Here is a 19149-nt window from a genome sequence, read left to right on the forward strand (position 1 = left end):
AATGCCATAATAGGGAGACATTCATCCGTAACTCCTTACATTATGTACCGAGGTGGGTCCACGAACAATCTGTATGGCAACACCGCGTCCAGTTCAAGGGGAAGACATTCATCTGCAAATTTCTTTGACCTTAATATGGAGATGTCATCGACGCAACAACCTATGCAGTTTCCATTTGACACGATGGCTTCAAGCTCCAGGGGAAGGCATTCGACTGCGAGCTTTTTCGATCTCAATGTCGATATGCCTTCTAGTTCAAGGGGAAGACATACAAATAGTAGGTTCTTCGACCTAAATGTGGAGCGCATGGAGGAACCATCATCTCCACCAGAAGAACCGCTTCGTAAGCCTGGTGCGGATGGTGATGAGACTAGACTATTCATTCACCCAGAATCACCGTAATTCAACTCCGATGATGATGTATATGAAGTTCCAGGAAATGTGACACAAACTGACCCTCCTGCACACATGTATGAAGCTGATTATGGTGCAATGTGCGAGCCAGAATTTGCAGATATGCCTCATCTCGGTGACTATGGATATTACTCATCAATAAATAATGGTGAGTTATATTTAGGCATGGAGTTTTCAAGCAAAGAAGAAGCGATGATGGCTATCAAAAATTACAATATCCGTAATTCTGTTCAGTCCAGAGTCAACCGATCGACAACCAAAAATATGTATGCTATTGTGCCCGACACGAAAACATATGCAATTGGATGGTTAGCGTATCGAAAATGAAGAGGAAAAACAACATATGGGAGCTAACAGTATACAACGGTCCTCACACATGTTGTGCTGAAGGGGTCAACCAAGATCATCCCAACTTGGACTCTGAAATGATATGCCAAGCCATCATGCCCATGGTAAAAGCAAGCTCTCATATAGTTGTTGCAGTGTTGATTTCAGCTATACAATCGCAGTATGGGTACACTGTCTCCTATAAAAAAGCTTGGTTGGCAAAACAAAATGACATTGTCAAACTTCATGGCGAATGTGATGCATCTTACAACGAACTTCCAGGTTGGTTTAGGCTGGTACAGACGTTGAATCCTGGGGCAATTGTAGACTTCGAAACCTCCTATGCATACCATAATGATCGAGTTATTCGCGATCGAAGCCAATTCTATCGGGTTTTTTGGAGTTACCTACAGTGCGTTAATGCTGCCAAATACTGCAAGCATGTGGTCCAGATCAACGATAATTTCTTGTATGGAAAATACAAGCAAGTTTTATTATTGGTAGTTGTCCAAGATGGCAATTGCAACATTCTTCTAGTTTCTTTTGCTCTTGTCGAAGGAGAAGATACAGATTCTTGGCCTTTTTTACTCCGAAATTTACGTGCACATGTTATCACGAGGGAAAACATCTGTGTCATTTCATATCGCGGAGCTGGGATCAAAGCAACAATGGAGTCTTTGGGTCCAATGTGGCAACCACCCTTTGTCTAACATAGGTATTATCTCCGACACATTGCTGTGAACTATCATGGAAGGTACAAGAAGAATGACGAGCGTCAATTAATTATGCGCATGGGTAAGTGAAAGCAAGTTAGTAAGTTATACATTTTTTGATCATTTTAATTTTGCAAAGAAAGCAAGTTAGTAAGTTATACATTTTTTGATCAGGTTACGAACTACTTCCTCAAACGTTTGAATCAATGCTTCAAGATTTGCGGGCGAAGAACGAGGAAGGATACGATTACATCAACCTCATCGATAAAGAAATGTGGATGAACGCATATGATAGTGGATATCGATACGGACACATGACGACCAACTTGGCTGAGGTAATCAATTCAACCTTAAAGCGTGCACGTCACTTACCTGTAGCGGTTTTGGTAAAAAATACATATTTTCGTTTGGGGCGCTTTTTGCAAAGCTCGGGGGACAAGCTCAAACCTGGATGCAAGGCGGTCATGTCTATCACCCTAGATTAGTTGCAGATCTATAGAAAAAAATTGTTGTATCAAATGGAATGTCTGTACAAGCTTCTCTAGAAGGCTGAATGTTTCGTGTCACAGAGTTGTCGCGACCTCTTCAAGGGATTGAAGCTGTGTCGTTAAGAGTAAATCTAAGGGACAGAACGTGCGACTACGAGTTTTTTCAAGCTCTGAAGTATCCATGCTCTCATGTGATAGCAGCTTGCTCGCATACACGTCAATACTATAACCATTTTGTGGATCCCGTATACCTACTATCTGAAGTTTTTAAGGTATATGAATTTGAGTTTCCTCCTATAAGTAATGAAAAAACCCCTAATGAGGTTCAAGATTGGCTTCCGATTGTACCAAATCCGAGTTTATTGAGGGAGCGTGGTCATCCAAAATCCAATCGAATTCATTGTGATATGGATATTCGAGAAAGATCTAGACAAGACAGAAGATGTGGCCATTGTAGAAACCCAGGACACACGAGAAAAACATGTCCACTTCTGTTGTCATCAAGTAACAATTGATGAGTAAATGATGTATTTGTTTATCAAATAATAATTCTTATACTTTAATTTGCATTTACTTCAAGTTAATGATAACCAAATTGGAATTTTAATATAATTTTAAATACAACAAACTTACAATAAGTATTAAATGATAACCAAATTACAATAACTGATATTAAATGGTAATAAACAAAATTAATTGAAATACATTAAAAAAAGTCCAACAAATTTAACAAACTAAAGTAAATATTAAATGAGAAATAATAAAAAATTACAATTTAACAAAATAAAGTAAATACAAATATAATAAAAAAAATCTATCGATGTCTGCGACACGAATGTGTTCCGCAGGGCGGTGGCTGTTGGTCTCGAGGAGGATTTCTTCGTATAACTGGTTCTGACTCCTCGTTGTCATCATTATCACCGTCGTCGTCGTCGTCGTCCTGAGTAGATACATTAGGTTGATGAGGAGATGATGACGATGAAGCACCTCCATAGAATAAGGACCCTGAAGGTGTATGCCTGACTATCCAGCCGGCCTGCGAAAACTGTGAAAACCCAGACATCGCTGAGTGTGAAAACTGTACAGGAAGTGTCTGTGCTGCGGCCATGGGTGATGAGACTGAACCCGTCAAATATCTAGCATATGAACCCTAAGTCAGATTTGCAAATATAGACCCATAATAGCCTCCAAGAGGGGTCATCTGTAACGGTGGTGGCGGCGGGGTCATAAAACCTGATGAAGGCGGCGGCGACATCTAGTAATGAAAAGGTAATGACGGCATCATATATGGTTGCAGCATCATAAATGGCTGCGGTGGCTGTTGTGAAGGTCCTGCTGGTGCAGCTGAGGATGAACCAGAAGCATCTGCTCTCCATCCACGAGTCGGGGGACGATGGTGCTGTGTCGGTGGACGTCTCTGTCGACGTCGTGGAAAGGTCCGCCCTCGTGCATCCTCGGGAAGTTGAAATGGTTTCCCGTTACTGTTTAACCACTCATAATAACCCTCAACAACCATCAAGAAGTCAGTAAAAATGGGCTCTCTACGGGGAAGGCGCTGATGTCGATCCTCCCACAACACGACCCACTCATGATGCCTCACCAGTCAATCTGTATCTGTCTTGCCACGTCTATCTAAGCTATGCAACTCGTCCATATTGCGAGATGCTTCCGGAATTTGTTGAAAACAACCAAACTGCCGGAGCACACGATCAGTGGAGTGCCACTCGACGGTCGCATAACGGATCATAGGGATCATCGCCATCTAAACATCTTATGGACCCCTCAACTCAGGTGGGATCACCGCCCTCACATCATCAGTAGAATATGGCACCCATTCAAACTAAAACAAATAATATATAATTTTTATCAAAATAATAATCTAATTATATAACTATAATCTAAAATCGATTTTTAAACATTAAAATTCATACCTGTGTGCCAGCCTTCTGATCGATTAGCACCCTAATTTTTTCTAAATCATCAGGTAGCTCCTGATGATTTTTCCTATCAGTAGACCATCTATTCAAGGAAAAAAATTTATTATATGCTGTATAAAATTATTAATATACAAAATCAATTTTATAATTTCCTCAAAAGTAGTGGAAATACGAATGGGTTCTTCACAACGGGACATAAAAATGGCAATCGATACCATGCCCAAGACTGTAGCAGTAGGAGACATCCGCCGATAGCATTATGCATGTGGTCAATGGCTCCACACATCTCCCTGTACATCAAAGCCAAAACTGCCGAGCCCCAACTGAATGATCCGACGAGACGAAAGTCACAACCACATGCAGTGAACTAGGTTACGCGATTTGTTCGACATCAATAACCCTCCTATCAACTGATATATGTATGCTCGTGCATACATCTTAACCTCATCCTCAGAGGCGTCTGCGCTCACTCCCGAAAATTGGCATCTAACCAATTTAACGGTATCCTACCTCCGATAAAACTTTCTGGGACACATCCTAGATTATCCCGGCACAAAGTAGTCCAATAACCGGAAGCTATCCCTGATATCACATCTCCATCCACCGGAAGCCCCAGGTGCATAGAAGCATTCTCAAGCGTGATCGTGTACTCTCCGCACGGAAGATAGAATGTGTGGGTCTCCGGCCTCCACCGCTCTACTAAGGCAGAAATAAGGTCTAGTTCTATCTTACAGTGACCCTGATATCTACCTATGTAACCAAATCCAGCCTCTACTAAATACGACAAGACACAGCTAGGTATCACTAACTTAAGATTCCTAATAAAAGGATCTAATGCACGGTCATTCTCCTAAAAATAAATAATGACAAAAATTAATTCTTAATCTAATAATCATGCATTAAATAAATCAACTAATTATTACTAATAATTTAAATTAAATTAAAACGTTAAAATGTTACCGTATTAATAAAGTGTCGAGATATATGATTTTCATCCAATCGAAGTAGACTGTCTTCATTATATATCTGCAAAAAAATTATATTAGTAAAATATTAAATAAAGTAAAATACTTAAATAAATTAAATACATAATATTAAAAATATTATAAAATATACCTTAAACAAATAGAGTATTTGAGAGAAATTAATAAAATTTGAGAGAATTTGGTGTGATGAAAGTGATTGAGGATTGTGGTATTTATAGAGAGGATTGGGGTGTGAACGGGTGGGTAATTAAAGGTATAGCGCGCCCCCTGTACCGCGCTATACCCCACGTGTCAGATAACCAGGTATAACGTGGCCCCTGATCTGCGCTATACCCCTACGTGACGTATAGCGCGAATCAGGGAGCGCGCTATACACACGTGTAACCCATGTCAGCATATAGCGCGGTACAAGGGGTGCGCTATACCCCACGTGACACCAAATCAGCATATAGCGCGGGGCAGGGGGCGCGTTTTACTGCTACGGGTGTTAGATCGAGAAATATAATCTAACTGGTGTTAGATCGATAAATATACCGATCATCGGTGATTTTTCGGGAAAAACGCCAAAAAATTCATGAACAAATAATACCTTATAATTATCCTAAACTATTAAAAAATTAGACTTAATTGATTCTTACATATTTTTTAAATATATAAATGTTTTAGTAGTATATATTTTTAGTATTTTATTATTTTTTTAAAATATTATATTAAAAATAAATATTACCTTTTTATCAATTTTATGTAAATGTTTATATTAATATCGTAAATTATTTCTTAATATAGAACTATAATATATTCGTTTATTAGATAAAAATCATCATCAGCGTCTTATTACATTCATACAAGATAAATATATTCACGTCTATCATGAACAAAATATATCTGTAATCAACCATTGATAGCTTGATAAGTAAGAGCATGAAAAATTGAGCCAATGACATATAGAGATGAATCATTCCGACTTCCTAAAACATTAGATATAGTGAAGGAAAACCTAAAGAATATCAGAAGTAAACGAATGAAAAATGAATCATCCTTTAATCGCAGTCTCGTCCGACACATATGTCCGAGAACCATGAAATCCCGAAAAATCATAGACCAATGAAAGATACAATTATTGAGAGTTCAAAATCATCACTAGTTATGATACCCTTTATTAGAAAAAATTGTTGAGATAAAATATTATTTTAAATACATTAAAATATAACTGAAAATTAACGAAATTAAACAATAATAAAATAAAAATAACAGGAAATTCGCTAGAAGAGACCATCACCGCTATCCTTGATGAACTTGTGGTTGCAACAAAGGCTTTGTTAGATGAGCTCATAAATTATTAGACCAATATAATGAATTAGTACATCAGTATAATTAATAATTATGTTATTATACTAACAATTAACATCAAACATAAAATTAAATTAATATAATTTATGAGTTTGAGAGTTAATTAAATAATATTTTACGAAATGATTAAATTAATTAATTATTTAGTATGAGAGTTAATTATTTATTATTTTGGCAAGCCAATTAGGGTCACCACTTCGAGTCATCTTCACAAAAAAACTCCGTGGAGAGACAATCTATCAATGGCATCCAAAGTAAGCAGCTCCTCCATCTTCCAAAGCCTGAAACGGTACATCAAGAAGCCATGGGAGATAACCGGACCTTGCGCCGACCCAGAGTACAGGAGCGCTTTGCCCAAAGCCACGGAGTACCGTGTTCGCTGCCCGGCCACCACTTTGCTGAAGCCCATCGTCCCCACATCTGACCCCGAAACCGTCTTCGACATCAAATATTACACCCGCGATCAACGCCGCAACTAATTTTAAAACATAAATAAATAACTAACAATAAACTTAAATCTCATGATGAACACTTTTCCAATACCTACACGATTAATTATTTTTTTGATAAATTTAAAGTAAATACAAAATAATACAAATTTAAAAACTTTAAATCTTTTGATAATGAAAGTTTATATTCCGTAAAGGATCTGTAAGCTTAACCCGATGACGTACCACTTTTCTATTAATAGAAAAGTAATTTTTCATAACACTAAAAAACAATTTAAAATTACAGTTAAAGAAATTATTTTTAACTTAACTTTATAAATTCAAATATCTAACTTTTACAATAAAAAAATAATTTTAGATAAAATCATATTTTTATCCACGCATTTTTAATAGATATTATATTTTCAATTTACAATATAATATCTAAAATAGATATTTATCTTTTCAAAATCATTTTTAATAATAATCTTAAACAACTAAATTTTAAATACATTTTTGAAAATTACTATTTACAATATTCTTAAAATCATTTTTCAAAAGTAATACTAAATTGATTAGATTTCCATAATATACCAAATAATAACTTTATATACAATTTACTTATTTGTAATTATACGAACCAAGTGATTTTATAGTAAAAGAATTATTGTTGTTCCTAAGTATTAAGAGTGTAAGGATTTAATGTCAAATGATTGAGAATTATTTTTGACCAGTTATCAGGGTTTTAAATAGCGGTCGAATAGCAGTATCACGGTCGCGGCGGTGTCCAAAACCGCTATTACGGAAAATAACGGTGTGAAGCGGGATCACACCAATAACGGCGGATCGTGGCCTCAATTTAACGAACCACTATTCCGCTATTATTCTGTTATTTTAATTTTTTTTAAAAAAACTGGTCTTTTATTAAAAAAATCAGCTCATTCGAAAAAAAATTCACGATCGCGATATCCGCAATGACCGCAATAACATCCGTTATATCGATAACCGTGATAAATACGATGCGACCAAAAGTTAGGGTTTCTTACTTCAAACCTCAATGGATAGTAAGCTAGAGCCAGATATCTGCGGTTCCGTTCTTGAATTCCTTGTTGTCGCAACCGTCTTTCGGTTGGGCCCAAACTTGGGCTTCGACTTGGATTAAATGAATTGGAGTCGCCACCGACCACTTTAAAACAAATTTAGGTGGGTCGGACACCATCTTACCTGATCTGCGTTGTACCAGAAACGTGTCGGGTTCGGTAGTCGATTACGGTTAAGAAGGATTAGCACCCTTAAACCGCCCTTTCGGTACCAATTAATTTGTCGGTTGTCTTTATTAGCGAAAATTAAAAATTTAAATTGAAATTTAAAAATTCGGTTCACATTACTTACATTTGATTAGTTGTAAAGTATCCCTAAAGTCAAAAATATTGTTAGATTGTAAAGTAAAATAATATGAAAAAAGAAAAAAATATTAATATAATAAATAACAAAGAAAAACATAAGTTAGTAAAAAAGAAAAATAATAAATAAGTAATAAAATAAATAAATAAATAAAAAGACCAAAACGAATGTGTTTAAAGATGGGGACCAAAAGAAGGATTTAGCCACAAAATCTGAATAGCTATGGAGTAATTTACCCAATAACTGAAGGACCATGTCTAGAATTTACCCCAGTCCACTTCACGTGGGTTTATTCAAATAAACAAATCATGCCAATGAAACATGGGTCCCAATTTCCACCACTGCTCCCTCCACTAGGCACCACTGCTCCTCCACTAGGCAGATCTTCTCTACATGCATCATCGCACAATATTCCATGGCCAACACTTGGAGAACATGCGGTTTGGTTCTCAGGATATGAATTTCCTCCATTTTCATGGCTATGGCCGAGCCGAAAGTAGAATGAGAAACTGAGGCACCAAGGAGAGATGATGATAGACGAGGAGAGTTCATAGATGCTTTTGTGTTCATAAATATGTTCTTGATAGCGTCTCTGTTCGTTGTGATGGCCTCGTTCCTGCCATTATTATATTCGTTTCGACATGTCACGTACACAATCGAATGCCCATTTCTTGGTTTCTTCATGTCTCATCCGAGATACCAAACCGTAGAGAATTAATGGGAGAAAAATGGGATCCTTTTCTTTTTCCATCGAGAGAAAGAAATGAAGGGAAAACTATGACTTTTTTCCCCGGAATTTGGAGTGGAGAGCGTGGATAGAACCCGAATACGGGTTTTGTTTGGGAATAGAAATAGAGAGATTCTGAGCCCCCTCCCCCCTCCTTTGAAGTGGAACTTCCTTCTCCTTTTTATTGGCACGGTCTGGAGCAAGTGTATTACCTAGTTAGTGGAGTTGTGGTTATGGACGTTGTGGGAGTAGTGGATGGAAGGGGAAAGCAATAGAGGTTCCCTCATTTTTTGGTAGTGGGTAGTTTGTTGGAAATGAGGGTTGAACATGTGGCCTACAAAATTAAAAAATAAAAATATTATTAACAATAATAATAATAACAATAATAAATAAATATATGATAAAATGTTTTTGTAGACCCGGACAAAAACGGGTGTCTACAGCTGCCCCTCTTTGCACATTTTTGTGTTAACAAGAATTGGGCAAAGACAAAAAAAGACAATCAGTTTTTGTCTGGTGTTCTCAAATGTGATTGAGCTTCCTGGAATTGGGCCTTTGTTTTCTTCTCGGTTTAAAGATTTCGGCTTGAAAATTCTTCCAGAAAGTAGTTCATCATTGTCATCGAGCTGAATGAAATCGAACTCGTCAGGTCTTTAGTTGACAGATAACCCTTCTAGCCTTGAGTTATGTTGTAAATGATGTGCCTTGGAGCTGAGCGTAGTCGAACTCGAAGGTCTTTGTTGGCAGATAGCCCTTCTCGACTTAAGCTATGCTGCAAATGATGTGCCTTTGAGCTGAGCGTGGTCGAACTCGAAGGTTTTTGTTGGCAGATAACCCTTCTAGCCTTGAGTTATGCAATGAATGATGTGCCTTGGAGCTGAGCGTAGTCGAACTCGAAGGTCTTTGTGTTTCAAGAGAAATATTTTCAAAGGTTTTTTTCAAGAGAAACGATTTCAAAGGTTTTTTGTTTCAGAAACGACTTCAAAGGATTTTTGTGTTTCAAGAGAAACTGTCTCCAGAGAGGCAAAATTTTGTTTCAAGAGAAAAATATTTAAAGATTGGTGTTTCAAGAGAAACTGTCTCAAGGGAGACAATGGTGAGCACGATTCCCTTCGTCATGAAGTTGAAACCGTGGATGGCCCCTTCGTTGTGAAGTTGAGCCTTGGAATTGGATATCCTTCGTCGTGAAGTTGAAATCCAGTATGTTGTTTCGAGGCCAATATCCTTCGCTGTGAAGTTGAAATTACCTTCGAAACTGGAAAGTTTGTTGACATATGCTCATTCTTTGAGTTGGATATCCTTCGTCGTGAAGTTGAAATCCAATCTAAAGATGGATGTTGCTCGTGTGCACGATCCCCTTCGCCGTGAAGTTGAGACCGCAGGTGGCCCCTTCGTCGTGAAGTTGAGCCTGAGAATTGGATATCCTTCGTCGTGAAGTTGAAATCCAAGTATTGTTCCGAGTCCAATATCCTCCGTCGTGAAGTTGAAATTGGTTCTGAAATTGAGAAGTTGTTTGTTGACAACCAGCGGTCCCTTCGTCGTGAAGTTGAACTTGCATTGTCTGGAGTCCAATATCCTTCGCTTTGAAGTTGAAATTGACTATGAAATTGGGAATTTGTTTATTGACAACCAGCAGTCCCTTCGTCGTGAAGTTGAACTTGCGTTGTCTGGAGTCCAATATCCTTCGTTGTGAAGTTGAAATTGGCTTTGAAATTGAGAAGTTGTTTGTTGACAACCAGCGGTCCCTTGAACTTGCGTTGTCTGGAGTCCAATATCCTTTGTTGTGAAGTTGAAATTGGCTCTGAAATTGGAAAGTTATTTATTGACAACCAGCGGTCCCTTCGTCGTGAAATTGAACTTGCGTTGTCTGGAGTCCAATATCCTTCGTTGTGAAGTTGAAATTGACTCTGAAATTGGGAAATTGTTTGTTGACAACCAGCGGTCCCTTCGTCGTGAAGTTGAACTTGCATTGTCTGGAGTCCAATATCCTTCGCTTTGAAGTTGAAATTGGCTCTGAAATTGGGAAGTTGTTTATTGACAACCAGCGGTCCCTTCGTCGTGAAGTTGAACTTGCATTGTCTTGAGTCCAATATCCTTCGCTGTGAAGTTGAAATTGACTCTTAAATTGGGAAATTGTTTATTGACAACCAGCGGTCCCTTCGTCGTGAAGTTGAACTTGCGTTGTCTGGAGTCCAATATCCTTCGTTGTGAAGTTGAAATTGGCTCTGAAATTGAGAAATGTTTGTTGACAACCAGCGGTCCCTTCGTCGTGAAGTTGAACTTGCGTTGTCTGGAGTCCAATATCCTTCGCTGTGAAGTTGAAATTGACTCTTAAATTGGGAAATTGTTTATTGACAACCAGCGGTCCCTTCGTCGTGAAGTTGAACTTGCGTTGTCTGGAGTCCAATATCATTCGTTGTGAAGTTGAAATTGGCTCTGAATTGGAGAAATGTTTGGTGACAACCAGCGGTCCCTTCGTCGTGAAGTTGAACTTGCGTTGTCTGGAGTCCAATATCCTTCGTTGTGAAGTTGAAATTGGCTCTGAATTGAGAAATGTTTGTTGACAACCAGCGGTCCCTTCGTCGTGAAGTTGAACTTGCGTTGTCTGGAGTCCAATATCTTTCGTTTTGAAATTGGCTCTGAATTGGAGAAATGTTTGGTGACAACCAGCGGTCCCTTCGTCGTGAAGTTGAACTTGCGTTGTCTGGAGTCCAATATCCTTCGTTGTGAAGTTGAAATTGGCTCTCGAGCAAAATGTGTTGTTTCGAGATAAACTTTCAATCTGTCGAAGTTGGTCGAAGTGTAGCTTCTTACTGCAGAGTTAATCAATAACCATCCTTCTTTGAAGGCGCTTGAGAATCGAGTATCCTTCATCCTGAATTCAAAACTTGACTCTAAAAGCTGCAAAAACGTGTATGCTAAAATGATGAATGTGATGCACCTAAGTATGTTTAAGATGCATGCAATATGAATGAATTATGTGTTATCTTCTGGATGGAGTATCGTGCTTTGTCTGTCAATCAGGTCCTTGGAATGGATCGTGCCCCATTTGTTTCCCGAGCTTTGGCTTTACAGACCTTTCATATCTGAGACTGTTCTGCTTGAAAATGTTTTTCTCCTTTTTCTTGTTTTAGGAGAGAGACATGATAAAAATGTTGTAAAATATTGTTCGCAATTGAATCAAATTATAAATATGAGTTCAAAAAATATCAAAGGAATCAAGAGCTCTTTTAATGCTTTCAGAGTTACAAATCTTTGACAAATGTTCAAATCGATGAGTTGGCTTTAGGTTAGCATCCTTTCTAAGGTTTTGGTAACCCAAAATGTCATTTTTTTTTAAATATCGAAATATGCTTTGGCATTTCATTTGAGTGCGGACATAATGATGCAATTAGAATGACCAATTACTAGACATTTTATTTCGGTCCTCTGAAATCTTCCATTTGTTCAAGCTTTGTAGGCTCCTCCAACAAAGGCAGTGCGAAAAAAATATCGGTCTAAAAATAAAATTCTTGAGTGCCCGTGTGTAGTCGACTATAACAGGTGTTCCTTAACTCCCTTAGTTCAACATTACCGAAAATTTCTTGCTCAGATAAATTTGATTTAATTTGTCGCTATCTGGCAAGCTGGATCCATAAAGCCGGGGCGTTTAACCAATTGCTTTAGAGGGACCACTTATCATTATAATCACAGTTATCAATTTAATTGAAGGGTTCATCTCATCACAGAGTCTTCAGCCTGACAAGATCAGTGGAGCAAACACCGAATTGCCAAGTGTCCGAGCAATGTCATGGTTTGAACGTAATCTACTCATAAGGCCAGGGCTTTCAAGTTTCCACTATAACCAATTGCCTTAGCGGAATAGCTCAGTTTTTACGGATTTAATTTCCTAAGATTGTCAAGAAGAACCTGTTATAGCATAGGTGTTTTTTGAAAGTCAATGAATCTCATCTTTAGAGTTCAATTTTCAAGCAACTGACCTAAACTGGATTAACCTACTCGACTCTTTCATTTGTAAAGATCATCATCATCATTGAACGTCTTAAATAAAAAACATAGTAATTGTCATATGCAAATGATGCCCCATGTTGTCCGCACCTTATGAAAGGAAAGGGTTACATTGGTTAATTGCAAGAGCACGGTACGGTGTTTGAGTGTATATTCTGGGTAAGGTTAAAGTCCTTGTTTCAGATTATGTTACTTGTCAAAGATCTGTAACTTTGAACCATTTACAGAGTTTCTTAATTCAGATGATATTCAAAGAATTGCAAGTTTGCAAATGTGATCCATTGCTTAACATCTTTAAAGTAACATAAATTTATTTAAAAGTCCTTATAAAAACTTGAGAAAAAAAATGAAAAAACAAATTCAAACAAAATGTCTCAAATGATGAAATGGTCTTCCTCACTTGGATGCCCCCAAGTTGTTGAAGTCGATCCGATTCTTGTTACGTATTTTCTGTATGATTCTCTTGATTGTGGAGTAATTCTCGATAGTGCGCCCTGGGACTCCGCTGCAGTGAGCGTTCTCATCATACTACCTGGGGTATGGGGCTTCATGGATTTCTCTGGATATGGTGACACCACATGTGCATCGAACAACTGTTGGTAAAGCTCCTTATATGTCATAGGGTCGAAGTGTTCTCATTTTTTGATGAATCATGTGAAGATAGTTAATGTGAATGTAAAGAAATGAACAAAATGCAAAATGTTTAAATGCATGAAGCATGAAATGTCCGAGGCATTGATCCGAAAAATGTGTCTATCATTCTGAATAATCCTTATTAGGGACAAAAATGTTACATCTGAAGAGACAAAAAACTTTTTGATGGTATAGATCCCGCACAGCCTCTGGCAAGTTGATTCGTCTTCCGCTTCTTCACCGGTTGAATATCCTGTCGAACCGTTCCAGCTCCTTTGGCTAAACTTGTGCGGGTGACGAGTTGCTTGCCGAGCTCGTTCCAAACGAAAGTGCCATTGGAGCCCTCCATCCGGAGTTTGTCGACTTATTTTTGGAATTCAACAATAATGGTCTCCAGCTTAGCTAGGGTTTCACCATCTTGTTCTCGTAATTTTCGAAAGGACTCTCCGGGTCATTAACTATTTCCTCGTCTTGCCCCTGAAGCCTTTTCCTCTAAGTATTCTTTGATACCGGTTGGACTTCTGAGCTTTTTATCTCTTTGTATTATAACCCCTTTGTCCATTAATGTAGACTATTTACGTTTAACAAACACATTTTTGGTGGATCAACACCTCGTTTTAATGATGCGAATGATAAAAAAAATGCAGAAGAACAGAAAATGAAAGGAGAAAAAAAAGTTAGTGAGATAAGGATAATAAAAAAATGAAAATGAAAATGAAAAGTCCTACCCCACATGATATCTACCCCACATGCTTATTATTCCTACCCGGACATGATCTCTATCCCGCATGTTGATTTTGAACAAGTCCTAACCGCATAAATTTCTAGTTCACATGCTTTGAACAGAAAGTAAAGCAGGAAATAATTCCAGCATTCTAGGGTTTGAAATGAGATTTTGGGGTAGGCTCTAACTCCTTCAAAGTCTCCCAGTTTAGGTTCTAAAACACGGTACCCGAGTTCTCCTTGCTGGTGCCCCCTTGGGCTTACCAGACCCTTAGTCCTAAACCCATCACAGGCTTGTGTAGACTAAGTTAAACTCGAGAGGAAACATTCCCTTATGCCCGCACGGTGAATAAATTCACACGAAGACATAAGGTATATGAATCCCGAAGGCTACTTGCTAGGCATATGCGGTGAATAAATTCACACGAATGCGTCGCTTTCACCCCCACTTAAAAGGGTTTGGAGCTCGGGTATAGAGCCAAAGATGAAAATTTTAAAAAATCTGAAATCATTGAACAAACGTTAGTACAACTATTTACTTGAAGGATAATCAAAGATAAATAAATGGAATCGAATAAATAAGTTAAATTTACTATTTTCGCATAAAAAGACAACTGAAAATTAATTCTGGCCTGACTCACTTACCTGTCCCCAGCGGAGTCGCCAAGCTGTCGCAACCGTCTTTCGGTTGGACCCGGAAATTGGGCTTCGACTTGGATTAAATGAATTGGAGTCGCCACCAACCACTTTAAAACAAATTTAGGTGGGTCGGACACCATCTTACCTGATCTGCGTTGTACCAGAAACGTGTCGGGTTCGGTAGTCGATTACGGTTAAGGAAGGATTAGCACCCTTAAACCGCCCTTTCGGTACCAATTAATTTGTCGGTTGTCTTTATTAGCGAAAATTAAAAAATTTAAATTGAAATTTAAAAATTCGATTCACATTACTTACATTTGATTAGTTGTAAAGTATCCCTAAAGTCAAAAATATTGTTAGATTGTAAAGTAAAAATAAATATGAAAAAAGAAAAAAAATATTAATATATAATAAATAACAAAGAAAAACATAAGTTAGTAAAAAAGAAAAATAATAAATAAAGTAATAAAATAAATAAATAAATAAAAAAGACCAAAACGAATGTTGTTCAAAGATGGGGACCAAAAAGAAGGATTTAGCCACAAAATCTGAATAGCTATGGAGTAATTTACCCAAATAACTGAAGGACCATGTCTAGAATTTACCCCAGTCCACTTCACGTGGGTTTATTCAAAATAAACAAATCATGCCAATGAAACATGGGTCCCAATTTCCACCACTGCTCCCTCCACTAGGCACCACTGCTCCCTCCACTAGGCAGATCTTCTCTACATGCATCATCGCACAATATTCCATGGCCAACACTTGGAGAACATGCGGTTTGGTTCTCAGGATATGAATTTCCTCCATTTTCATGGCTATGGCCGAGCCGAAAGTAGAATGAGAAACTGAGGCACCAAGGAGAGATGATGATAGACGAGGAGAGTTCATAGATGCTTTTTGTGTTCATAAATATGTTCTTGATAGCGTCTCTGTTCGTTGTGATGGCCTCGTTCCTGCCATTATTATATTCGTTTCGACATGTCACGTACACAATCGAATGCTCATTTCTTGGTTTCTTCATGTCTCATCCGAGATACCAAACCGTAGAGAATTAATGGGAGAAAAATGGGATCCTTTTCTTTTTCCATCGAGAGAAAGAAATGAAGGGAAAACTATGACTTTTTTCCCCGGAATTTGGAGTGGAGAGCGTGGATAGAACCCGAATACGGGTTTTGTTTGGGAATAGAAATAGAGAGATTCTGAGCCCCCTCCCCCCTCCTTTGAAGTGGAACTTCCTTCTCCTTTTTTATTGGCACGGTCTGGAGCAAGTGTATTACCTAGTTAGTGGAGTTGTGGTTATGGACGTTGTGGGAGTAGTGGATGGAAGGGGAAAGCAATAGAGGTTCCCTCATTTTTGGGTAGTGGGTAGTTTGTTGGAAATGAGGGTTGAACATGTGGCCTACAAAATTAAAAAATAAAAATATTATTAACAATAATAATAATAACAATAATAAATGAATATATGATAAAATGTTTTTGTAGACCCGGACAAAAACGGGTGTCTACACTTGTCTTGAATCCCGCCAACGATTTGTTGGTGAAGAAACTTATCGACGCTTTCCCACCATTTACCCCCAACCCTCGCTTGGTGAAAGCCATCAATCTCCGTTCCATCCAAACTGAAATCCAAGCCGGCCAGATTACCGAGAAAATACTCGACTATTTGGAGACGGTTGCCCGCATCCACCGCAAACAAAGGCTCCAGATCCCCGACTCCATGAAGGAAGCTTACAGGGCCGTCGCAATGGATTGCACCGCCAAGTACTTGGCACTCAAAGAAGAAGTAACAGAGGTAAATTGCATAGAAAGAATGCACAAGTTGGCAAAAGAAACAAATATACTAATTCATATGCTAAATTTGGCACTATCTTGTTTATTTCCTAACAAGAATTCGAGCTATTTCACATACAAACAATTCCCTCCGCTTGACAATTGATAATATATTACAGAACCACGAGAAAATTGCCTATCATGTACATACAAATCCAAAACAACAACAATAATTATAACAGCAACTCAAATTACCACAAAAATTCAAGTGGGGGAAAAGTGTATTGATCAATTTGGTATGATGGGAATGGGGGTATTAGTTAGTAAGTTAAAGTACCTTAGAAATCAAGAAGTAATTGAGGGAGAGCTCTTTCTAAATTACGAAATGTGGGTCGAATCTTCTTTGACGTCCCCGCTCCAACCTATCGTTGAAATTAGGGGGAGGGATGAAAATCAGTGAATGAAATACAGAAATATGAAATAACCAAATCACAGATGAAGGTACCTCAGAGTCTATGGCATCGGTGTTTTGAAATCCGGCACCTTCACGCTCTGGAATTAAAACACCAGATCCCTTTGTTTTGTGAGCTATGGAATGAGGATAAAATGGTGAGATCGATTAAGTTTGAGAAACCTTGAGCTTTTCTGGTCCAAATCTGCTTGAAAATGTCTCTAGTCAAATCCTTGAGGGAAAAAACAAATATACATTAATGTCAAACAAATTGACTCAAATGAGAAAATATAAATCATTAAGGAAATACAAATAAGGAAGGTTACTTACGGGTTCAAGAAGTGGAGTTTCGTTGCCATCCATGGCGGGATTGATTTGATTTTGTTCCTCGATTTTGACTTTTCGTCGCCTCCTGTCCATTTGAATCGGCTAAGGTCATTATTCCCGATGATTTTCCAAGACACATGTGAAAGGAAGCTGGGAACGAGAATCCATCGTAGCTCACAGCTCAGCGGTAGAGCGCGACTCTTGTGAATTAAACCCCAAACAATAACAACTATACCGTAAATAAGATGATATAGATCGTGGCTATTCGAGATCGATTCGATCAAGATTCTATAAATATTCGAATCGAATGGACTTGACTCGAGCACGAGCTCGACTCGAATTCTTCGAAACGAACTACTTGATACTCAATTCGAAAAACTTGTGAGCAGCTCAAAAATATAATATATTAAGATTTTATTTTTTTTAAAAATAAATTATTAATAATATTAATATTTATGTGTTGATTGTTTTAAAAAAATACAGTAAGACTTTCATGTATTTTATGTTCATGTTCGAGTTTGATGCTTCAATCTAGTTAAGTTTAATAATTTTTTTTATTTCGAGCCTTTTCGAGCTGCTCACAAACTTCAATTCAGGATTTCGAGTTCGAGTCGAGCTTAAAAATTTTAAGCTTACGAGTTTTCGAGTCGAGCTGCATTTCATAGTTTTCGAGTCGAACTCAGCTATACTCGAGCTCAACTCGGCTCGTGTACACCCCTAATAATAACAATTCATTTATCATAAAAATCATTTACACCTTAAAAAAAATTATTATAGCTAAAGAATTTAGGTTCCAACATCAACAATTGTAATAAATAAATTATAGAGCCACGTGTAATAAAAACGGGACAACCTGGACCTCAACGGTGAAACCAATTTTCCAATTCTGAAAAGGTTGGTTTTGCACCTTACGTCCTTCTATTTTCCCATCATTGCACAAACGGACTTAATGAACTTCGTATAATTAGCTTTAACACCCTATCATTTTCAATATTTACGAAATTAGCCACTTAAGTCCCACAAAAATTAAGATTGGTTTTAGAATTTTAATTAAAGAGTAACTCGACATTTAATTCTATAAACAAAATCAGTATTCAAAATTTTCTATGCCTTTATCAATGTCACATTTTTAAAAGATATCTAACACCTCAAAATAAATAATTAAAAATAATATAAAATACTTGTTAAAAAATTCCTTAGCTAACAATTTTTAAGGGCTTAGTTTCAAGATTTAATGGTTTTAACTCACGTGTAGATTATATTTATCTTTGTTACGGTTTATTGGATTTATTTTAATTTAGATGTGGATATATTTTCTATTAAAATATATGTATATATTTTGTTATTATTTTGATTGTATTTTATGGTTGCTAATTGTTTTAATACTTTGTTATTTTGTAACTATAAGTATAATTACACTCACAATTTTTTTTAAAAAATATTAAAGTTGAAGTTTTATAGACAATATGTTCAAACAAATTGTTTAAATTAAAAAAAATAACATATATACAAATTATTTAAATTTTGTAAATCAACATGAAATATTAAATATATAAACATTCTCTTAAAAGGATTAAATATGAATTAACAAGCACGAACTAAGAGACCTCAGTGATAGAAGAATTGTTGTTATTCCTTGAGGTCTTGGGTTCAAGTACTAGGAATGTCAGGGCATGAGTGTTTAATATTAAATGATTAAGAGACATATTTGAACATATACTACTTTATACTTACCCAAGAGTGTTCATGTTGTCCCATCTTGTATGAGTTTGAATGAGTCATCCCCATAATAAATCTATTGAATAACCAATTCAAAATAAT

General features: G+C 37.2%; 1 protein-coding gene across 1 annotated transcript; it reads left to right on the top strand.

The window, feature by feature from the left end:
- Nucleotides 1-6398: 6398 nt before the first annotated feature.
- LOC120213927 lies at nt 6399-6694 on the top strand. The gene has a single exon (XM_039211965.1). The coding sequence runs from the start codon at nt 6458-6460 to the stop codon at nt 6692-6694; it is 237 nt and encodes a 78-aa protein (XP_039067896.1). The 5' UTR covers nt 6399-6457.
- The last annotated feature ends 12455 nt before the right edge of the window (nt 6695-19149 follow it).

Source organism: Hibiscus syriacus, unplaced genomic scaffold (assembly GCF_006381635.1).
Source record: "Hibiscus syriacus cultivar Baekdansim isolate YM2019G1 unplaced genomic scaffold, ASM638163v2 tig00110045_pilon, whole genome shotgun sequence".
Taxonomy (NCBI): Eukaryota; Viridiplantae; Streptophyta; class Magnoliopsida; order Malvales; family Malvaceae; genus Hibiscus; species Hibiscus syriacus.